This window comes from Schistocerca americana, chromosome 10, assembly GCF_021461395.2.
Source record: "Schistocerca americana isolate TAMUIC-IGC-003095 chromosome 10, iqSchAmer2.1, whole genome shotgun sequence".
In the NCBI taxonomy this organism is placed as follows: Eukaryota; Metazoa; Arthropoda; class Insecta; order Orthoptera; family Acrididae; genus Schistocerca; species Schistocerca americana.
Window position 1 is genome coordinate 198,959,455 of NC_060128.1, and position 25,292 is coordinate 198,984,746.

At 42.3% G+C, this 25,292-nt stretch overlaps 1 protein-coding gene across 1 annotated transcript in view; it reads right to left on the reverse strand.

Moving 5' to 3' along the window:
* Positions 1 to 430: 430 nt before the first annotated feature.
* The window catches only part of LOC124552390 (SAC3 domain-containing protein 1), a 49,120-nt gene continuing 24,258 nt past the window's right edge, over positions 431 to 25,292 (reverse strand). The window contains exons 5-7 of the mRNA XM_047126651.1: positions 19,563 to 19,700; positions 11,482 to 11,674; positions 431 to 616 (exon numbers count right to left, since the gene is read on the reverse strand). Coding sequence (XP_046982607.1) covers positions 533 to 616; positions 11,482 to 11,674; positions 19,563 to 19,700 — 415 coding nt within the window. The 3' untranslated portion in view covers positions 431 to 532. The remainder of the gene's footprint in view (positions 617 to 11,481; positions 11,675 to 19,562; positions 19,701 to 25,292) is intronic.

Here is a 25,292-nt window from a genome sequence, read left to right on the forward strand (position 1 = left end):
CAACCGTAAATCAAAACGTCACCCACCGAAAACTGTCACAGTATAGTGTCTGAGCAATAATAAAGAGTCAGGATTTTTCAATTGTCGTTTTTCTCGTGCCAGACTAATCAATGTGCCGACATTGCCACATGCGATACGGTTCACAGTTTTCAGTACTGTCAATTTTCTACTTTTGCTACCACTCTGCAGTGAGACTATTACATTGTAGACACTTGCTAAAACTGAGTACTCAATGATGCCCCTTTCCATCCTCTAAAACATACAGAACTAACAACTTGCTAGGGTCATAGATACTAACTGCAGTATAATGTAGAGAAAAACAGAGGTGTTTTACGTACCCTGTTTTTTAACTTCTATGGAAGTCCCTTTCTAGTAATGGTTGCTCTCTTGTTAGCAAGTAGGCAGCAGGATAAAAAGAAACTCAAAGCAGTAGTCACCCACTGGTTTACTAGTTCAACAACACAGGATTACATATTTTGTCCTTTGGCATGTAGGCCTATGTGCCACTTAATGCTTACTGCTTCCCAAATGATCACACAGGTTCTCCCAGCAACAATTTTGTGACGTCTGCCGCAGCCAGCTTCCGGTCGACTGCTTTCAGGCGGACCGGCGTACGCTGTACAGATAAAAGAATACATGTCAGTATGCGACTGACACAGTGGAAATAGAAATACCAGTAATTACAACAAACAACCAGTTAGGTTAAATAACTGGTCCCCATTTACAGGCCCTTCCCCGACCGCAACAAATAACTTTGTGCTCTTTGCTGTAATGACATGTTAAATATTTGTCTAAGAATTACCTAAAAAACCACACAGGCACTCGATCCATTTCTATAAGGTTAATTTCACCTGAGATTACACACGTTTAAATATCACTCGTCACTCTGAAATTAGCAAGCATCACACTTTTATTAGTTTGAATCACCAATGCCATCACAGCAAACTTTTTTCTGGTTGTGAATGTAACAAGCTGCAACATTTCCACAGTCGATATAAAGTGTGACTTTTGGCAGTCGTGGAGGGGAATGTCATCACCAGCACAAACTATCCGCACCGTGCGCACATACAGATTTTAGTTGTTAACTGGCTGTCAGAATATAATGCTAAGGAATGAAGAAATGGAAATACCAAAAAAGGTACTTCTGTCAGTGATTTTTTTCTAACTACTGAGAGTTTTTGTGTAAGGCCGAACAACCCAACTGATGCCGTACTCTTCCTCGGACCGAGAAATGGTACAAATTCTTAGACGAATGATCATCCCTTCGATTTGTTCTAGCAGTAATCATTCACAGATCCACGTCCTCAATTACCTTAGCACTGATCACAAGTCAAGATTCGTACAGGGTAGTTACTCTCACATCAGCTTCTTTCGACATCATTTCAAAATAAAATTTTTGTAGCTTCTTGCCACATTACTTTCCACTTGAACCTGTGTACAATGAATCACTTTGCAATATACACTGTCCACAGGAAGCCTAATTATGCTTTGGCCATTTAGCATAAACAGTTCGTCTAGATCTATATCGACTTACAAACTTCGCAATCCACTGTGTGGTTCGTGGGGGAGGGTACCCTGTACCATTACTGTTCATTTCCTTTCCTGTTCCACTCACCAATAGAAACAGGATAAAATGACTGTCTATATGCCTCCACATGAGTCCTAATTTATCTTACATCATCTCCGTGGTCCTTATGTGAAGTGGAAGTAGAATTGTTCTAGAGACAGCTTCAAATGCCAGCACTACAAATTTTGTCAATATTGCTTCTTGAAACAAACGTCACCTTTTCTCCAGGGATTCCCATTTCAGTTCCCGAAGTATCTCCATATTACTCGTGTGTTGTTTGAACCTTCCAGTAACGAGTATAGCAGCCTGCCTCTGAAACTATTCAGTGTCTTCCTTTAATCCAATATGGTGCAGATCCTAAACACTCAAGAATAGGTCACAGGAGTGTCCTCTATGTGGTCTCCTTCGCAAATGAATCACACTTTCCAAAAATTTTCCCAATCGACTGAAGCTAACCGTTTGCCTTCCCTACCACAATCCTCACATGCTCACTCCATTCTGTATCACTTTGTGCCATTACTCTCAGATACTTAAACGATGTGACTGTGTCGAGCAGGACACTACTAATGTTGTATCAGAACGAGATGAGTTTGTTTTTCCTATTTATCCACATTAACTTACATTTTTGCCATTTAGAACCAGCTGGCACTCTTCACACAAACTAGACATTTTGTGTGGGTCACCTTGTAGCACCCTACAGCCACTTCATCTTCAAAAACTGCCCATACAGCACAGCATCATCAGCAAACCACTACAAACTTCTGGATCATTCATGTATATAGAAAATAACAGCGGTCCTATCAGGGCACTCCTGATAACACCCTCATCTATGACGAATGCTCACTGTCGAGGACAACATTCTGGGTTCTATTACTTCAGAAGTCTTCGAGCGAATCACGTACCTGGGAACCTATTCTGTACATTCGTACTTTCATTAACAGTCTGCAATACGGCACCATTTTAAATGCTTTTCGGAACTCTAGAAATATGGAATCTACCTGTTGGTCTTCATCCATAGTTTGCAGTATATCACGTGAGAAAAGGGCAAGCTGAGTTTCATCTGAGTGATACGTGAACATCAGCTTTTTGGCCCCTAAGAATTTTATTATATTTGAACTTAGAATATGTTCTAGGATTCTGAGAAAACCAATTTAAGGACATCTATCTGTAACTTTGTCGATCCATTCTTTCACCCTTCCTACGTACAGAAGTGACCTGCACGTTTTGCTGTCGACCAAATAGTGTGGGTTTTCTGGTCTCGACAGTAATACGAGCTCTGTAAACTACTTGTATCGGGTTAGATTTCCTCGGTGGAACGTTCCTCTCTACTTCGAATGACATATTTACTGTCCTACAACGCACTGTTTATTTACACTGATGAGCCAAAACACCTATAACCGTGTACTTAACGGTGTGTCGGTTCAAATATAGAACACAATACAGCAGCGATTCTGTGTGGCACGGTTTTGACAAGAACTCGATAGGTTTCTGGAGGTAGTAGCACGAGACATCTACACTCGGGTCACGCGGTCCGTGTAAATTATGGACCAGTGGTTTGTAGGTGCGGAGCTGATGCCAGATAGCATCTCATATGTATTCTCTGAGGTTCAGATCAAGTTAAGTGATCCAGAAACCAACATGCATTCACTATCGTGCTCCTCAAACAATTGTAGCACAATTTTCACTTCGTGACAGGGACAGTTATCCTGCCAAACAGTGCCGTCACCGTCGGGGTCGCCACAGAGCACGAAGATATGTGAGTGGTCCACAATAATGTTCGTGTAATACACAGCTACTGCAGTGCATTCGATTACTGCCACATGTCCCACATATGGCTAGGTCAATACTCCCCACAGCATACTACTTACCCACCTGACCCACATGCGTTTCTAAGAGCAGTTTACCTCCTGATAGTATATCCAGACACGACCGTCAATCGGATGTAACAAGAAACGTGATTCGTTCAAATGAGCAACACGTTTCCACTGATCCACATTCCAATGTCCACAATCTCGTGCCCACTGCAACCGGAGATGATGACGATGTCGGTCAAAGTGGGAATGTGTAGGTGATGTATGCTACAGAGCACCATTGTCAACAGCATCTGCCACATAGAATTCTCCGAAACACTAATGCCTGCGCTAACATTGCACAGGGTGTTTGTAATTAAAGTTACAATTTCAAAATGGTGCAGAAAGGAAAATTGCTAAGAATGATGTCAAATTTTAACAGCATACCATTGATGCAGGGGGAAATGCCGTGGAATAAAAAAAATAAAATAAAATAAATAAAAATGAAAATTTGACCAATAAATGGCGTCGCAAGTGACACAATATACACATCGACAAACACGTGACACACGGCTGTTCCTCAGTTTGCGTCTGAGACGCCCGACACTACCGTCTCCACAAAGGATTGCACACTGCTGGTACAACTCTGCTATGAGAATGGTGACTGTGGCCAGTAGCCCTATAGAAGTTCCTGACACTCCAGAGTATGAAAATAGGCATTGGTCTGATGTCTGGAGAAGATTACAAAATTTGAAAAGACAGGTGAGTGATAGAGTGAGAAAAACAATTGATCCGACATCTGTCAAAGATGTGGCCACAGCACTGCACGAGAAATCGAGCGATGGTGTGCACCACAAAATCCTACAAAACATCCTACATTGCTATCCAAACAAAACTACTTGCGTTCAGGAGCTACTTCCTGATCTGCAAGCTCTAGAATTTATTGCTCCCACGGAAATGGACACTGAATGGCCACAGAATATTCTCTGGTCAGACAAAGCTCATCTGTACCTCCGAGACACGTCAATACACAGAACTGCAGAATATCCGCAATTTATGCGAGATGGTGCTCCTCCATACATTGCACAGCCAGTGAAGCGGCCGCTGCAGAGGCGTTACGGAGTTCCTACAATTATCAGTTGTCATTTCCCTACAGCATGGCTGTAAAGATCACTTGATCTTTTGCCATTTGACTTCTGGCTGTGAGGTTATCTGAAAGATGATGTGTTCAGCGCTCAAGTTACAAATGTAGTTAATCCAAAAGGCACACTTTGCACAATGCACTCTGAATGTGACTGACGAGACACACTGATTTGTTGTGAAACACGCCGTTTCTCAATTTCAACTTGTAGTGGGAAACAGCGGACAGCATATCAAATACGTCTCGCACCAGTCTCTCGACAATTAGAAACCGATGTTATTTTGCTTTTTATGTACTTTTGGCCACAAGACAATTAAAAAGACCCTAGAAGAATTACAAAATATTTACAACGCTGCCTTTTATGCAGTTTTTAGCCTCGGAACAATTAAAAACCAGTTTTTCCCATCCAGTGTCACACGACCTTGCCAGGGTGGATGAGCTTATCTACCTAATAATGTCACAGTCGTCGACTGCACAAAGTCATGCTCACTGGGCAGCACAGATGGTGTAATGTGCGCCTCAAACCATATTAGTCAGATTGTGAATCATCTGTCATTTGTAGCAGACCTCATTTACATTAAGACAATTAAAGTTCCATCTGTTTATAGAATTTTTGTTACATTTTTTCCTTCCCTGACATTTACCCCTATGTGCTGTTCAATGTCATTCAGAGCAGTAGTTCTCTTCCTACAGCATTTAAAAATTGGAACTTTAATTACAGACACCTCGTCTTCTGTCATCCAATCTGCCACAGATTGACACGTATCCTGCGTTGCAGAGTGGGCGAGCCAGCCTCCACTTTTGTGAGGAGCCTCAGATGTCGTCACAAGTTGTCGCCTAATCGTGAGTCACCACCCTTAAAATACTACCAGCAGCACACAATTAGACAACCAACTTCACCACTTCTGAGAGGCTTGCTCCCTAGCCACAACAATTTGCTCTTTATTGTGGTCACTTATATCAGTGGACTTCCCCATCTGCAGCCCGTATTGTCACTAGAATGATTCCCGATTCATTTGTGTTGTTCTTTCCTCACCTCTTCACATACTTCAAATGCCTCCAGGCATTCAGTCTCACAGTGGGCAGGGGTCAGAATGTTGTAGCTCACAGGAGTAACACTACGGCCCACTGTCCATTACTACTGTTGAATTTTTGGGAATATTTTGGATCAGAAAATTAGATAATCACTCTGTGAAACTGTCACAGTAGTACAGTGTGTATAAATGAACAAGGCCTTTACAAATGTCTGCTTGTGTCTGTGTACGTGTGGATGGATATGTGTGTGTGTGGTGAGTGTATATATGTCCTTTTTTCCCCCTAAGGTAAGTCTTTCCGCTTCCGGGATTGGAATGACTCCTTACCCTCTCCCTTAAAACCCACATCCTTTAGTCTTTCCCTCTCCTTCCCTCTTTCCTGATGAAGCAACTGTTGGTTGCGAAAGCTTGAATTTTGTGTGTATGTTTGTGTGTCTATCGACCTGCCAGCGCTTTTGTTTGGTAAGTCACATCATCTTTGTTTTTTGAACAAGGAAAAATAATTTCCAAGTTTTTCCCGGACTTAAGAGATAAAATACATTTTTTCCCTGGTGAAATAACATTTTCCGGTGTGAAAATACACTTTCTCCATGTTAAGTGACAGTATATGTTCTCTCGGAACTGTAAAACTTATCAATCCATTGAATGGTAAAGGTTATATACACCAGCATACAACTTCCCAGCACTTTTAAAAAGCATTCTGAAAAGATCTTTGACGTGCAGCAACATGTAAACTGCATATTTTCGTATCACGAAAGCATAAATACAAATTCCGCCAAACACATCACGGTAGCTTCCGAAGCACTGAAATCGAGACTGCGATGCGCTTTTGTCAGCAATGATCTCGCCAGCAAGTAACAGCAGATATTCAGATAACACGACACGTGATTTAGTCCCCCGGCAGCAATAATTACTGTTAAGTAGAGCGAACACACGAATACGAAAAGTTAACAGTTTAAATTAATAAACGTATAGTAGAGCTACAAAAAAAAGTTATGCTTTCACATGCAACATCACTCTTTTTTGCGTGTTTTCCCCTTTAAGAAATACCGACCACAAATCTGTCAGTAAAATTTTAAATAATGACACAACTGCCTGACCTCCTGGGCCCAAAATTTTTCTAAGTGGCTGATCCTCAAATTCTTAATTTTTGAATGATAGTCAGATGTTCTTTAATTCAAGAAATTCATTAAACATTCTCACACGTAACGCAATTCATCTCGAGTAAAAGGAAATGTACTTTGAAAGTAACACTTCTCAAACCACCACTCGCAGTATTTTCCAGCACACATTTTGCTGTCGGCAGGCAGTTGTGTGCACATTGTGTTTTGTTTTATAAATCGTGCATTTTTTTCTGCAATTTAAGTTTTATTTTTGGTTTTTCCTCTCCCTTATGTTTTGTTGCTGCAGTATTATTCTGCATTAACAGGCTAAAGTAAAATTCTTTGTAAGAGTATCACTTCTTACCAGTAAAAATTACAAAAATTTAATTGAAAACTAAAACAATGAAAAATACCTGGAAATCTAAAAAATTCCCAGTTTTTCCCCAGATGAAAAAAGTCCTGGGTTTATCCCAGATTTCCTAGTTGGCCCTTTAGTAGCATATTCCTCATGTCAGCAATAACTGTACACTCTTCTGCATATTGCACCCTGCCGGTATGCATCCATCTCCGTTATCTGTCTGTAACAACACGTTTTCCTGCCCAGCATTGCTACACTGTTCTCATGTTTCTGCAATACCAACTCTCAGCACAGTAGACCAACAAATGTTAAGTGTAGCAGCTGTTCTGCACATCACTGTCCTCTACATCTGCAATTGGACCTCTACTAATGCACTCCAGTTGCAAACAGCCAGATCAGTGTCCTCGTCTGCAGACTGTAATTTCCCTTTCGACCCTCTGTATCTTCGAAGCTGGTGAATGTGTTCTCAGACTATCACTTTTACAGTAACTCACTTACCGGTATGTGTCACTCATTGATTAAAATAGTCCTAATCCAAAAACACTAGTTCACAACAGCAGACAAATGGAAGACTTACTGATACTTGAAAACACAACTCTGCAACAAAAGCTGACGAACACAGAAAACAACCGACAGAGTAACGACAGGTCACACCCGAGCTTGCCGATCTATCAGCAGTGCTAGAGAGGACTCTGGCTCGTCAGCGCTATTACCTGAGTAATGGCGGCACGATCCACTGTCACAATTCACAAGTTATTTCGATCATACTGTAGTTTTACTGACAATATTTTGTTTTACAGAAAAACTAGATATATGAAATTTTTCAGTACTACTCATTTTGACCCTCTGCGAAACTTTTGCTAATACACTGACTTATAATGATATAAATTACCAAGTTTCCTGAGTATATGAATTTGTTTCATTTTACCTAATATGTTTTAATTTGAAAAGTTACTTTAATTTACATATGAGGGCTATTCAGCAAGTAGGGAACGTTTCCGTCTGACACCGCTAGGCGCGTGGTGATCCATGAAGCGGGAACATCTCTGTGCATCTGATTTTTTCGATTATTGAAATTTGAAATGTGCGCTGCAATCGAAAATCCTGTCAGTTGTGAAGTGTGGTCGAAAATCCCGTCAGTTGTGATGTGTGGTCTATGATACGGCTTTTGTTGGCAAAAAACCTAAAACCTATAGAAATTTATCGTGCACTGTGCGAAGCGTACGAAAACAACATAATGAGTGAATGTTCAGTCTGGAAATGTTGCATTTGGTTTAAAAATGGCCAAACCAACGTTCATGATGAAGAGAAGAGTGGACACCCGAGCATTGTGACTGACGATCTTGTCGCTAACGTTGATGAAACGATTCGTGAAAACCGTCGCTTCACAATAACAGAGCTTTAGCTTTCTTTTCCACAAGTTTCACGAGATTTTGTTATTTGAAATTGTCACTCAAAAGCTAGGCTACCACAAATTTTGTGCACAATGGGTGCCCAAAATGCTTACAGAGCACCATAAAGAACAGTGAAAGGGGCAACGTTGACATTTCTGGAGGCCAACCACAAACATGGCAATTCATTACTGGATCAAATTTTAACTGGTGATGAGACTTGGGTGAAACACATCAATTGTGAGATAAAATTACAGTCCATGGAGTGGGGGCACACAAGGACTCCCCAAAAACCAAGAAAATGTTTGCAAACCTTGTCAGGAAGGAAGTTGACGGTGACAGTGTTTTGGGATAGGCAAGGTGTGCTTATTGATTTTCTCGAACATGGAGCAACCATAAATTCTGCCCAGTACTGCCAAACTTTGCAAAACCTTAGAAGAGCAGTTCAAAACGAAGGTTGAGGAAAACTGATTTCCAAAATTTTGTTTTTGCACGACAATGCCTAACCTCACTCGGCAAACCGCACTAAATAACTCCTTAATTCATTCAAATGGGAAATTTTCCCTCATCCGCCCTACAGCCCCAATCTTGCACCAAGCGCTTTCCACTTGTTTCCCAAGATGAAGAACTGGCTTGCATCGCAGCGCTTTGGTGACGACGTGGAACTCCAGGAGGGTGTGACTCGCTGACTGAAGTCTCAGGCGGCAGAATTTTACGACGAAGGTTTTTCAAAGCTTGTCCACCGCTATGATAAGTGCCTCAATGTGTTTGGTGACTATGTGGAAAAGTAGTATGTCAGTCGCTCTTTCAGATGTATATAATAAAATGTATTTCTTGTACTTAGTTTTTTTTTATGCCAAAACATTTCCTACTTTCTGAAAAGCCCTCATATTTCGTTGTTTACAAATACATAATAATGAATATTGCTTCATACTTTTGCTTAAAAAAATATGATATGATTAATTTACATGAATGGTTTGATACATCTGGTAAATTTCCATGAAAGAATGGAAAATTTCTATTGCATCCTCATCGTTGGTGAGCTAGATTATTCCAAGGACCACATAAAGAATTTCAACAATGTACGGTGTACAGCTCTTTGTCGACAGCACTTGTATTGGTCAGTTTTTCGACTGAGAAAACTGAGTTTCATGCTGTTATGAAACATTTTCATTTGAAGGGTTGCACTGGCACACAACCAAAACAGAACTGGATGAAGTTTATGCGAACCCTGTGCATCACTGAAGATCATTTACTTTTTGATTAATGAATTTAAACATGACTGGACAAGCACCAAAGATGAAGAGCACTCCGGCCATCCAACTAAGGTGACCACAAAGGAAACCACTGACAAAATCCACGATACGGTAATGTAAGACAGCCGAATAAAAATTCGTGAGATTGCCAAAACTGACAGTGAAAAATATTCTCCTTGCTTTTTGCCGGATTTATCAAACCACCTGTATATATTCAGAAGAGCAAGAGAACATATGGAAACATGTATCAATTATATTACACTATTGATTCAAATTACATTAACATAGATTGTACGAAATAAGTTTATTTAAATAATCTGTAAATTATTAGTATAAATACAGTCCAATGTAGACGATATGTAGAGGCACAAAACAAAGTGGGGGTGGAGCTGTATTGTAGTAGTTGCAGAGTGGCTGTTAGTGCACGGAATAGCAGTTGTAATTGAGAGACGATGATCGATGGTCGGCATAGTATCGTTCCGTACGTAATCAGTGCATTGTGTTTTACACTGTTAATAGCACTTCTCATTCAGTGTACGATAATATATTAAGGCCTCATAAATACTTTTGTGCAGTTAGATTTCGAACGGTCACTGACCGATGTGATCAATATTACGAATATCAATTTTATTACTTGTGAAATTCTTTAACACAAACAGTGCGCATCGATAACAACTAAGACTGGGGCGGTAGAATGCGTCTGCTCTAGATGCGTGAGCTATTCTCAGAAGTGTGACCACTTCGTGTCTGCAGATTTCTCAAATAGCCAAGCAACTGGCTACCCCAACCTCTCTGCTACTGACAGAGCTCGGTTCGGCTCCACACGAAATCGAAACCACCACGGAGTTGCATTTTGACTGCCGCCCACAGCTCACAAATGTTGGTCAGAATTGGCTCTGAGGGAAACCCTATGTTTGTTGGAATCCCAGATGTGCTCAAAATATCAGAGGAGGAGGAGGAGGAATGGCCACAGAGTGCTGTTCTCCATCCTCTAGTTGGTTTCCAGCAAATAGGAGCGTATCAAAACTCATAACTCATCATTTGTGGTAATGTTTTCCACATTCTGAGTATGCAGGGAAGGCACCCACGTGTCTCCTCTATCTTCTGCAGCAATCACAGTTACATACATGAGGCGCCGACTTACAAACTGTGTGGCCACTGATCACCCATTACTAAGCAATACCAAAAGCGTGAATAATTGAATTAACTGGATCCTTCAATAGTGCTTCACCAACTCACAACTGAACTGTCATCTTCCAGCCTAATAAGGAACTCGGGCTAAGCTAAAGATCAGCCAGTCACTATAACCTACATTCCGTGACAAAAAAAGGATTACAACTCTTCTGTCCTCCTCTTTATGCACACCTAACATCACACACCACAGCATCATCGTGTTACGGGACGAAGGCCTCGCATCTGGTATCGGTAGATTCGATCGATCCACCTATCCGCGATTACAACCTGCGACAGTTTGCGGCAACCGCTGCTGACGAGGTGCAGTCCCCCACACACGTCGCCTCTTGTCGTCTCCGCCTTACAGGGTCACTCGCAGCACACGCCAGATACGGCACCCGGTCGACCTCGGAGACAGATCGACCTACGCGGGCGACACACAGGTATCTCACTCGCACTACACTCGACCGTCACCCCGTCAGCTGAACGAGGCACGTGACACGTTGGACGTGTGACGAGCCGAGCTGCCCAAAAGCGGCAGTGACGGGACCGTACTCTATCCGACGAGGTAGCCGGCTCTAAATCGTGAAATAGCTCGCGCCCTCACCATCTGACCACTTGCAGGAATCTTAATAGACGTGTTTATTCTGTACACGTCTCGTACTCACCACTCGTACACTGAGGTCGAAACGGTTCTTGTCGAAAGATATTCCGGCGTCGACGTCGGCGCTCAGCCCGTAGTGCCGACACTCGTCCACGACTTCGGCCGCGCTGCCCGCCAAGAAGAGGTCTGCGAGCACGGTGCTCGGGTAGCGCAGGGTGCGGCTGCTGTAGCCCACACTCATCACCCGCAGGGCCTGCCTGGCAGATGCACAGTCCCATTACATGTCACAGTCACTGGTTTCGTGCAGTTTTATACAGTAATTTATCCCGTATCAGCACGTCCATCTCCGAATAACTACTGCAACCTACATCCGTTCGAACCCGCTTAATGTATCCGAGCCTCAATCTCCCACTACAATTTTTACCCCCGACACTTTCCTCCGTTAACCAAATTGGTGATCTGTCGGTGCTTCGGAATGTGTCCTGTCGACCGATCCCTTCTGTTTGTGAAGTTGTGCCATAAATTTCTTTTTTTACTCAGTTCGATTCAGTGCTTCCTCACTAGTTACTCAATCTACCTATCTAATCTTCAGCATTGTCATACAGTGCCACATATAAAAAATTTCTACTCTCTTCTGATCTGAACTGCTTTCCGCCAAAGTTTAACTTCTGTACAAGGCAACAGTTCACACAAATACCTTCAGATAATACTTCCTACCAGTTAAATTTATATTTAATGTTAACAAATTGCTCTTTTCAGAAAAGCTTTTTGAACTACAACCCGTCTGCATTCTATATCCTTTCTACTTTGGCTACCGTCAGTTATTTTGCTGCCGGCCGCCGTCAGTTATTTTGCTGCCCGAACAGCAAAACACGTGAATTACTTTTAGTTTCTCATTTCCTAGTCCAATTTCCACAGCACTACCCAATAAATCCCACTCGTGGGGGTACAGGTTAAGGTTTTTCTAAACATAGAGAGCATCTGAATAGACTTTGTGCCCTCAATGTTTGCGTATGATTGAGCAAGTGTGGACATTTCAAACAAGGTTCAGAGCAACGGCATTCGTTAGTTAAAGTGTTTTTATTTGGCAGTAATTTTACATTTGAGGTACTCCTGGTCCGCTGTGCAGTGACACGAGGTCTCTTTATGGCGTGCTTACGTCATCGAACAGTGTGTCCTCGGAGTCTGCGACGCAGTGTGCCGTGGAGTCCCTCCTGGAGAAGTTCTGTGTCGCGGACTTCTCACAATTTAATGAATAGATAATAAAGTGAGTCATTAACCGACACACAGATTTTCTATTAGGAAACCATTGTGTGAAAATATTTTGAGACTCTGCAGGGCAGTCGTCCGACCAACATGAGAGCCTAACTGCGAGACGTTGCAATTCGTCAGCACGAACCCTTGCAGACTACAGTCTGTTATCCTAGTTTTACTGTTCTCGATATTTACCTCAAAAATCTCTTTTTAAGATAGTAACCATTTCATTTGACTGTTCTTCCAAATTCTTTGCATGACAAAAGTTATTTCATCACTAATCCGTAAAGTTTTTTATTCTCCTCCCTGAACTGTACTCCCATTTCCAACTTTCTCATCAGTTTCCTTTACTATGAGCTCCATTTTCGGATCGAACAATGTGGGAGATACACGACAACCCTATCTGACTCCCTTTCACGTCATTCGATCTTACAAGTGCAGTCTGGATTCTGCACAAGTTGTAGATAACTTCCCCTGCCTCCCCACTCTCCCTTAAGAGTCACCAGGTGGCCATCCTCTGTCCTCTGCCCCCGCCTTTCACATCCTCTTCTTATCTTCACTCCTCCTCCCCTTTCGATACGACTACTCGTCTCTATCAGGTTTGGTGTGCACAACGTTAGATATACAGTATACTAAAAATAAATTATTTTTGCAGAATGTAAAAAAGTTTAATCGAGAAAGAATCGGGGTACGGTTCGAGACGTAAGCCATTCTAAATATTCAAATGAAATTCTGAATCCTTGTTAGAACTTGGAACAAAGGTGGATAGTGTAAAACTCTGCTTAAGATAAAACTGACATTATTTACAGCATACTCACAACAACTATTTCCATAATTCATTAAAATTGCACATAGGTGTCAATTAATTGCTACATTACTCTTGATTTATGTCAGGAAAAAAAATCAAGGCTTTGAGATACTGGGTAAAGAAACTGCAAGTTAGCACACTAGGTGATTGCACTAAATGGTTTAAATGTTTATAAAATAGTCTAAGTGATTAGGCTGCATCATATTTCTCTTCTCCATTCTTCTTTTTCTTTTCAGACAAAAATGATGCAGCAGAATCAACAGAGCGATTTTATTTCCTTAACAAAGATTGCCAAATCTCACAGATTTACATACTTACAACTACATCTACATTTGGGCTATGCAAACCACTGCAGCGCAGGGCAAAGGCTGCTTCCCACTGCACCACAAATACTGGTTGTCTTCTTGTTTCATTCACACACGAAGTTCTGGAAGAACAATTGTTTAAATGCTTCTGTGCACGCTCAAATTAGTTTAACCTTGTCTTCGCATCTGAGAGATACATGAAGTGTGAAATATGTTTCTAGTTTCATCACTTAAAGCACATTCTCGAAGTAAGTGTTTGTGGGATGGTTGGCGTCTGTGACCGTTCATGGCCCTCTTCTTTGTATACATTCCGTATCCCCTGTAGCCCTGTTTCGTATAGGACTGAAGCACTTGAGAAATATTCTAGAGCAAGCTGAGAAACCCATCTCTGCCCATGTATTTATTTATTTATTCATACGTTTGGAATTCATTTTTCACTTATAAAGCTTCTTTGTACACGATGTCGGAAGCAGTACAATTGAGGCCACAAACGAAGAGCTCATCTGCTTTGCCGACACGGGAGAGAGCCACACAGAGCCGTCCATGCAAAACGCAACTGGCACCGAGGTCCACGCCCGCGACATGCAGTGTATGGCCTCGTCCTCTGTTTACGGTCGTGTTATAACACGAGATCGCCGGGAACTGTACAGTTAAAGCAAAATCGTAAATTGTTAGGAATAACCGGGATTTGAGGTATAAAAACTCACTCGAGAATAACATTTCGCAATAAGAATTTCTGCTTCTTTGAAGTTATGTCGAAGAGAAGAAACTTTAAACCTCTTCAAGTGAAAGATTCTGAGTACTGAAATACTGCATCTTGTTCAGATTTACATTGTGCTTCACTTTTGGAAAGAGTTTCTACACAGCAAGTTAAAGTCTGATGTTCTCGAGCTGCAGCAAGTCTGTGGATTCTCGAGTCGGGCCCGGTCCCCAGTATTTTACCCATCCTGATGCATTAAGAAAGACTTTGCTGCTTCCTAGGAATCATTTTTATTTGTAAACAAAACGAAATCAAAATGTAATGGGTAGGCACCCCTAACAAAAATTATAAATAAAACCTATTAAAAGAAGTAAAGCAATGTCATTACGGTTTTAATACACAAAGCAAAGTCAGTGTATCTTTATATCAAAGCCATGTAAATTCAATGTTAGTTTGTACTCATATAAATGTAAGATTGTGGTACTTAATTCTGTCACTCACATAAACCAAAAATACATTTGACTGGGTTAAAAAAATACGGGGTGTTCAAAAAGTCTCTCCGCAGTGCCGTACGACTGTTAGCCTCACATGCCGTACGATTGTTCGCCTGCCTGGGTTTTTCAACGAAACGATAAACGCACAACGATACTGCAGTGATAGTCTGTATGCATTCGTAGGAGAACTTGTGTTAAGTGAAACAGTGAATGGTTACTTTCAATCAGATGGTGCAACTGCGCATACAGCTCACGTTTCAATGTCACTGCTTGCCGATGTTTTTGGTGATCGGATAATTTCACAGGGACTTGGGCCTCCACGATCACCTGACCTAACACCATCTAACTTTTTCTCCTGGGGTGCAGCAAAAGCAACTGTCTATAAAAACCGTCCAAAATTTGTCGACAAATTGCAATATCCACTTTCACTGCTTCTGTTACAGAAGAAATGTTACAGCTCGTGTTTGGAAACACGATTAGACAAACTGAATTGTGTATTCGACAACAGTGGGGACACTTTCAACATTTAATGTGAAAATTTGTACATAAAAATGAATTTCAATAAATTAATAACTCGCATTTCACCGAGTTTCATTTCGGTATATTCACTGCGGCATACGGCACGCGTGGCTAACAATCGTATAGCACTGCGGAGAGACTGTTTGGACACCTCGTACAATAATGTGACAAAAGTTGTGGAATAGTGATACGCACACATACAGATGGCAGTAGTATCGCACACACGAGGTATATAAGGGCAGTGCATTGGCAGGGTTGTCATTTGTACTGGGGTGATTCATGTGAAAAGGTTTGCGGCGCGATTGAGCTACACGCGAGGGACATTCCATTTCAAAAATCAGTAGGGAGTTCAATATTCCGAGGCCGGCAACGTCAAGAGTTTGCCGAGGATACCAAATTTCGGTCACTACCTCTCACCACAGACAATGGCCTTCACTCAATGACCGACAACAGTAGTGTCTGCGTAGTGCTGTCAGTGCTAAACAACAAGCAGCACTGCACGAAATAACCACAGAAACCAAAACAGAATGCACGACAAACATATCTGTTCAGAGAGTGCAGCCAATCTGGCACTAACAGCCGCGGCAGCAGACGGACGACACGAGTGTCTCTGCTAACAGCACGACATCGCCTGCAGTGCCTCTCCTGTCCTCGTGGCCACGGCGGCTGGACCCTGCACGACCGGAAAAGTGTGGCCCGGTCAGACGAGTCCCGATTTCATTCGGTAAGAGCCGATGGCAGGGTTTGAGTCTGGTGTGGATCCCACAAAGCCACTGTACCAGTTGTCAACAAGGCACTGTGCAACCTGGTGGTGACTCCATAATGGTAAGGGCTGTGTTTAAACAGAATGGACTGGTTCTCAGGTTCAAAGGAACCAATCACTGACCAGAAATGGTTACGTTCGGCTGCTCGGAGACCGTCTGCAGCCGTTCGTGGACTTCACGTTCCCAAACGACGGCGGATTTACAGGACTTAGACGTAATCGAGAGGTCAATTTGTGTACAAAATCCTGTGCCGGCAACACTTTTGCAATTGTGTACGGCTAAGGATGCGGCACGGCTCAGTATTTCTGCCGGGAACTTCCGTCGACTTGTCGAGTCCGTACCACATCAAAATGCTGCACTGTGCCGGGCAAAAGGAGGCCCGACACAATATTAGGAGGTATCCCACAACTCTTGTCACCTCACTGTTTACCGTGGTAATTAAGTATCTGAACTACTAAGCTGAGCAGACAATTTTAGATAAAACTATAGATCATATCTTTTCTTTGTGTTCTGATTTTCAAAAAAACAAAGCTTACATGATTCACCCAGCTGTACTCAAGTTAAATGTGAAAACCCCATGAAAATTTGTAATGTACCTTTGGGGATCAGTGTGTTCGAACAGACACGATAATTTTACAGTTTTATCATTAGTACAGACAGCTCGTACAAGTGTTTTAAGAAGCCTCCTTTGTAGACCAATTGCATTTTGTCAGCATCCTACCACTGATCCAAAGGTCCGCCACCTGCTTTACGCACAACTGAACGATCCTATATGATCTTCCATTTCAGATTCCCATAAATTGTTACACCAAATAATTTGTATGAATTGATTGAGGCCAGTTGTAAAGATCATACATGACTCACTGATTCATTTCTGCATTTTGTAAAGTTCACATTTTTACATTTCTGAACACTTAAATCAATATCTAACTGAACACTGTGCAATTTTTTTCACATAATACTTCATTAAAGATAACTGCAGAAAGTCTGAGGTTTCTATTAATATTGTGTTCGAGGTCATTAATGTATAATGTAAAGGGTAAGATTTCTAACACACATATCTGGAGTACACCTGAAGTGATTTTTAGTGTAACATATCACTTTGGTGAAGTGAAGTGTCGCACAAGCATTTGTCGAACCGATGACTGATGATTGCCACCATAGAAAGTCGATTTTTTTAATGAATTAACAGAACCTCCTGCTCGGATGTACATTTTATTTGTGTGCGTGTCTCACGAAATAGATAGATGCAGCATATCTACAAGTCAGGATGACGATAAACGTCGTGCCGCGTTCACGGTACCTGTCGGTCGGACGGTTATTCCGTGTCGTCGAGTCCAGCCTCGTAGATATGGTGTGAGCCAAAGATGAAGAATGGCAGTGACAGTGCCTGTGATGTAACAGGGATGAGGGAAAACTTGTTATTTCCTCATGTAGACACTCTTTTCTATGTACTGCTGTTCCAAAATGCATTCTTTGTACTAACTGCTTTATATTCTGAAAATGGAACACAAACAAGGCTCGAGAATCCTAACCGAGATGTGTAGTGAGGAAAGATGTTTGTGCAATCCCTCACGATCCGATGTATTGTTATAAGATATGTAGGCAATTGTATTCTTATTCCTGATTACGTGAAACCGATGGCCTCATTACTCTGTCACTCGAGTGAATTCCTTCCTTTATCATCGACAGAGCTAGTGAAAAACAACTCTCGTGGATCGGGGGCCTCAGCTCCTTCTAATAGGAAATAGAGCTCTCGATGAAATACCAATATATATTGGCGATATTATTATTGAGTGCCAATATTATTTTATATTAAATTTTTTTACAATTTCTGATAAATATTTGAAGTTGTTCCTTCGAAATTGAAATATAACATAATTTTAGTTGCACCATGTAAAGAAGTCTCACTGCTTTCTGAACTCTCATCGCATCCAGTCTTCCTCTTTGGCAGTGTGAAGCAAGTACAGATGGCACAAAGAAGAAGTCCGTTTGCTACGGGGAGTGGCAGTGTGAACGGAATAACAAGAAATCCGATGTGAAGAAATAGCACGCTAGTTGCTGAAACTGATGAACAAGGATCTAAATGACAATATTGGTCTTTGCGGAGGTTGGAGACATTTGAGGGGAAATGCCGACACGTTCGGTGGCCGACACTACCGATAGAAACTGCAACGTTTAACTTCACGGTGCAGTTTTGATGCTACAACTGCTAGGTCGCAGGTGTTTGCAGAAATGAAAAAAGAGGTAAATCGACACGAAGTGTTCCAGAGAAATCCGATACGTGATGAAACCAAACGACAGATCCACCGGATACCTTTTATTGTGCCTCTTACATGCAGTTACCACCGGTAGCACAGTGTTTATCGCCAAACGTAAACGTGCACCGTTTTTCTTTCAATCCTCGATTTGAAGGGGATAAGCAGGCTGCTAGCTTGTCGGCGTACATTATATCCAATAATAAACCAGTACTTAAATATACAGCTCTAAAACAGGCAGTTTATTTACAATGTGCAGATGATATTTTTTTGGCCGGTATGTCGATACTTTTTCCGTCAACATATCAAAACGTTGACAATTTTGTTTCAATTTATCGAGGGCAGATAACAATATTTTTTAAAATACTGGTGTACTGGATTCCCAATTTTTTAAAGAATATCAACATTCCTAATAGGGTATACGTGTATCTGTCTTCTGTCTTCTTCCGGATAAGTGTATGCCCGTGCAAGTGAGCTGCACGATACAAAACAAGCAGTCGAGGCCGTAATACGGTACAGCAATAGCTTAGTTCTACGACTGCTACATAAGAGAACAAAAACTACCTAATAAGTAAGAATCTCAATCTCTCATAAATTTTTAGTAGAAATGAAAAACAACTTAACATTAACTCAGACCTTCCCATTCAAGTATTTCCATCACAAATATTCCACACGTGCTCTGTAATTGGGTGATGTGAACAAAGCTGCAGTTACAAACGCATACATTCGGGGTCCTGCTGCACAGGTGAACGTCACAAGTGCATCACACAATACGGCCTCAACGCACAGACGCGGTAGTTTCGACCGCGGCCGGAAGGGCAAGACAGAGCACGCGTCGGACACCTCCGGTCGTCCTCCTCCGATCCGCAAATCTCCGGACATTTCCACGTCGGACTGCTAAAGTCTCACTGCCCCTCTGTGCCACAGGCAGCAGGTGCTCCGGGTACTAAACTGTAGCCGTCGGACGGACGCATCACAGCTGAGGACATTCGGTACACCGAGTCCGTACGCCAGAGATGGGGCAGTGGCGGCAGGTGACCCACCTGCGGAGGTGCGGCACGTGTAATGCGGCGAGGCAGGCGAGCAGTGGCGGCAGGAGTGGCAGGCGGCGCAGCGCCCGCACGTAGTTCCCCGAGTAGCAGGCCAGGCTGAACTCCAGCGCACTCTTCACCGTGTCGGACCTGGTAAAAAGAAAGCACCGAGCGTGGAATCTTACAGATTAACTGAAGTCTGGCGGACTTACGACCGAATTGTCACCTTTCGACCGAAGCTAGACCTCGGGCTACATTACACCGTATTCCCATCCGTCGGCTTTGGCGAGAAGCCGTCACGGTGCCTCCTTACTGCCAAACCTAGACTGTGGGCTATGCTACAGTTCAGTCTGTCACCACGACAAATGTTCCAAAAACTAACAGAGAGAAAAAGAAATACTGTCAGTGTTCTATTGTCCTTCCATTTGTACATGTACGATGTCACACTCTACATCTTCATTCTGTTGTGGAACAACATTAACATCTTCTTTCTGTAGGTTCAGTGGACCCCATTTTACAGTATACTCGAATGGTCCCAACCGTAATGACTCGGGAACTCCAACTGAGAGAGTGTGTGTAAATACTGAAAGATCACAATTCTACTACTCGAAGACTTTTGTGCTTACAAACACGGTCTCTCTCTCCAGTAGTCAGGTGTGTGCAATAAACTGTTCCAAATGTCTGAACAATCCGTGCAACTTTGTCACCTTTTGCTACTGTAAAATATGCACAACAGACCGCGTGCAGAATGACGTGGGCAAGTGGGAGAGGGGGGGGGGGGGGGGGAGAGCAGTAGTGGTGGGGGAAATGCTGAGCACTGAAGGCGAAATGCCTTTCTAAACTGAAGCCTACACTCGTATTAAGTGGAGCCCCTCCACACCCACACTTGCACGGTGGCCATCTACAAAGACCTACTGTCACCTCTGCTTCGGTTAGTGTCTAAAAATAATTCCGCTGAAAATGAAATGAAGGCAGCGACTTATCTTCACCTGACTTGTTAACCATTTGAAACTTCCAGTGAAGTGTCAAGAGTGGAGAATTTTGAGTAAAGCCTACATTTCTCTTGTTGCTATTTTTTGATTGTTTCTGTTGCCAAAACACACCATTATGTAGAGCACTGTGTACAATGTCAGCTCACTAACATGTCGTGCAGATTCAGTTGTGGGAGAATCTTGAAACAGTGGTTTTAAGTGAGGAACTGAGGACAAATAAAGCCAGTATCTTATGAGAAGGCACATTCTCAGTACAAAAATAAATGTGCAATATCTTCAGTTATGTTGCTGCAAAACCAACAGCAATTCTCATTTCACCCTTAAAAATTAGTGTTCAATTGAAAAATTCTGCATTTAGTCGAATAACATGGAAGATAACGAAGTTTCGCAAATTAATCGTGTGGCAAAATACTCCACGTTCTATCATTTGACAAAATGTCGTTTCAATATCTTAAAAGTTTATCAGGTGTCAGGAACGTTTCAGATATTTCATTCTGGCTTTATTACCAGTGCACGTGATCGCAAATGAGTGCACTGTATAAAAATCAATTTTCTCGAGATTGGTGAAGGTACGAATCTCCATTCGAGTCTAAGGAAAAATTCAATATACTAGTTTAATTCCTTACACAATAATGTATGATGTAAAATACACCTAAACTAAAATCAAAGTGGCCCTTGCTTTTCGTTGTGAACTTACCAAATTTCAGGTAGTGTTATACTTAAAGGGAGACATCGATGAATAGTTTCTGTAAAAGAATTTGAGAAAAATTTCAGATTGCGCATCTTGCTTCTGCCGGTACAGTTCCTTGCCGCCTGGCTGAAAGTGAGCAAACGACCATTGCTCCCCTTCTGCACAAACAAATGAACTCGCCCCGCACTTTGGAGAAAAATTTGTCACTGCATACTGGCCACAACAATCTGCGTGGACTCTGCTTACTGAATATGCAGTAGTTTTTTAATCTGAGCTGACATTAATCTGAAATGGAGAAGAATAATAATCCTGTCTCCTGTTCACAAATCTCAATATCAGTGCTTATGTGGGAAATGACTGTGGCTACAGCTGGTGTCCTACACACACACACACACACACACACACACACACACACACACACACAGGCGCGCACCTCACATACACAAGTAGTGTGTGTGCGCGTCTGTGTGTTTACTGTTGAAGAAGGGCTTAATGGCCGAAAGCTATAATTGTGAGAGCCTTTTTGTTGTGCCTATCTGCGACTGAGCATCTCTGATATATGGTGAGTAGCAACTTTCCTTCTCATAGCACTGTTCCAGTCTTATTTTTAAAATAAGTAATTTTCATGTACATAGCTTCGACAACTATTGTGTATGTGCTCTGACTGAGAGAAGGTCACATAAAAACTCAGTGATATTTTGCTTAGTAAATGGAAGCACAATCATAATGAGTTTACATAATTTGTGGTAATTGTCTTACGTAGAACTGGATCCTGTCACAGCAATGATGCGATCTCTGCATATCAAAGGTTTACATGTGTGTATTTGTGCTTGTCTCCACCGTTCTCATTGTTTTGTGCTGCATTTAGAGAGTGAATGAGCACATATGGCAAATACTGACTAATTTTCCCCCCACCCTTCCTATCTCTGTCTCACCACCTCTCACTCCTCCTGTTTCTCTCCACATTATAACGCCAACCCCAATAGGGGGTTGCCCGTTCTTACTTCCAGGTATTACGTTTACCAAGTTTGGTTGAAACTTATCCAGGTTTCTTTTTTTTAAATTATTATCAAGGCTTTCAGCACTCACGTACATGTCACATATGTTTAATATATTTCACACACATCTTTAGTGAACTGTACCATTATCCAGAATGAGATTTTCACTCTGCAGCGGAGTGTGCGCTGATATGAAACTTCCTGGCAGATTAAAACTGTGTGCCCGACCGAGACTCGAACTCGGGACCTTTGCCTTTCGCGGGCAAGTGCTCCACCAACTGAGCTACCGAAGCACGACTCACGCCCGGTACTCACAGCTTTACTTCTGCCAGTACCTCATCTCCTACCTTCCAAACTTTACAGAAGCTCTCCTGCGAGCCATGCAGAACTAGCACTCCTGAAAGAAAGGATATTGCGGAGACATGGCTTAGCCACAGCCTGGGGGATGTTAAAACTGTGTGCCCGACCGAGACTCGAACTCGGGACCATTATCGATGCTTACGACATCTTATGTCCTGAGCTATGTGTCGTACAATGTTATAATTTTGTGGGTACATTCAGTCATTATGTGAATACTGTCTGCAAAGTGTGTTGCGAGTACAGTTAGTAGTACAGTAAAAAGTCATGCCTAATGTGGCAATTTTACTGCGAGAACTGAAAATGTAGTAAGTGACAAGTTTTCTTCAAAACATGGTTCAAATGGCTCTGAGCACTATGGGACTTAACTTCTGAGGTCATCAGTCCCCTAGAACTTAGAACTACGTAAACCTAACTAACCTAAGGACATCACACACATCCATGCCCGAGGAAGGATTCGAACCAGCAACCGTAGTGCCTAGAACTGCTCGGCCACTCCGGCTGCCAAGTTTTCTTCCTTCCATCATTTTGTGGCATTGTCAGTGAGAAAAATTTTCATACGGAATTGAAATTATGTACAAAGTTTGTTATAAGTCACTAAGGGCTCTCATCCTCAAATACTGGATGAATGAAGTCCGGTTATTAGCATGTCATGAGCTACACTGCTTTTTCATTCACACCCACACATTTTTGATAGGTGGCTGGCTCTTACCTCACAGTGATTCTTTGCAGACATTAAGTGATAGGTTTACCAAGTTTGGCTGAAATCGGTCCAGTGGTTTAGGAGGACATGTGGTACGTACACAAGTAGATAAATGTAAGGATAAAATAAACACACCACAGTATTATTTCAGCACCACCAGAAGGTCACACAAGGGTAGTTTCCACACACACACAACCACCATTTCCGGCTGCCGAGGCCCAAATGCGCACTGCAACAGTGTCTGTCATGAGCAGTAATTTGGGGTGGATGTTGGGGATAAGCAGGAGGCATTGGGTGGGGAGGGGGGAAGGACAGCAGGAGAGGGGTGGGGGAAGATGATGTATTGCCTGTAGAGGATGCGGGACGTAATGGGGCAGGATAGGGTTGCTGGTGCAGAGTTGGGAGGCTGTGTGGGGGCAGGTGAGCAGGAAAGGGAGAGGGCAAAGGAGAGAGGTAGAGACGGGGGAAAGACTGTGGGTACATCACTGAAATAGAAGGCGTGTGTAGTGCTGGAGTGGGGGCAGGGATGGGGATTGGTGAGTGGGAGGCAGAGATTAGTGAATGTTGAGGTCAGGGGGATTCTGAGAATGAACACCCCCAATGCCCACAGCCTTGCCACTTATTGAACACTACTTTTCCCAACGCCTGTCCGACTCCACACCTACAGCCTCCTTCCCGGTCACTGCGACTGACTGTATACTCACCCACAAATACTTCTCCTTTGAAGGCATCGTCTAAGTGACGAAGGAAAGCAGACAGTGAGGTAAAAATGGAGATAGAAAAGTAAAAGGGGAATTAAACAACTGCTAGCACTGAAAAAAAAGGAGTGGAGGAGGGGCTATATTGTAATGGAGAATAACTCCAGGAGGGTGTCTGTATGTGAGGACATGTTGCAGGGGAACATCTCATCTCCGGAGTTCAGGTAAGCTAGGAATGGGTGTCAAGATCCTTCCCTTATAATTCTTTCCCTCTACCATCGATTCATCTGCAGTTTTCAGGAACATCTCGTGCTGTAAATATGTGCCTCTCCCCGGCGCAATCCTCGTTATTATGTCTATCTCGCATCTTTTTTTATTTATCACATCTAATACACAGATAGCAAAATCCGTCTTCGAAACCATCTCGTCCGAGTTTAAACATTTTCCTTTCATTTATGCCCGTCTGCTAGGGCTCACTCCACTTCATTAAGCAACTGACTCACTTCCAGTCCACTTTCTGCGACAACTGCTGCGACGTGCGTGAACTGAAACGTGCAATGTATATCCTCGAGAGATGACTTTTGGGATGGCAATTTTGTGCTTTTTTGCATTAGTAATTCATATTTCCTTTCTGGAAATGGAACATTAATTACAGTCCAGTAAAGCGTGACACTATCACAGCCAATTTCCTTTACGCAGTTAGATCTACTCGATGTTCTCTCTCTACCGTCTGAAGTGTACAGTTGCCTAATTTATTTTCCTCTCACACAACAAGGGACTGTGGATTACTCTGATAGGCAATGTATAAATTCCATAAAAAATTACCTGAAATCCTTAGTCCACTTGACATCTTAACTCCATGTGTTGAAAAACAATGCCTTCAGTAAGATAACTGGTAGTAAGATGTGCTTCTCAGAAACACAGTAAAGTTAAGGTGTATTCAGTCTTGAAAGTCATACTGAAAGTGAGCCCTTCTGTGATAAAAAACCACTAGCTATTTGCTTCCCATACTTTGGGAGGAGACAGTATGGACCAAAACATGAATAAAGTGTCTAGTAAACGCAGTCTCTAAAGTGGATACCTTAAGAGCTATGAGTACTTGTTCAGTAGAAGAGATGTGTTTTACAGTAGCAAAGATGAACACAAGCTTGCAATAGAAGAGATTTGTTTCACAGTATCAAAGATGAAGAAGTGCTCACAGTTCTTAACGTATGCATTTTAGAGAAATTTTTACTAGCCTGTTTGCTTCACACGTACGTTCCTGTCGTATCCTCGAATACTGACCATTCCTCGTGGGACACAG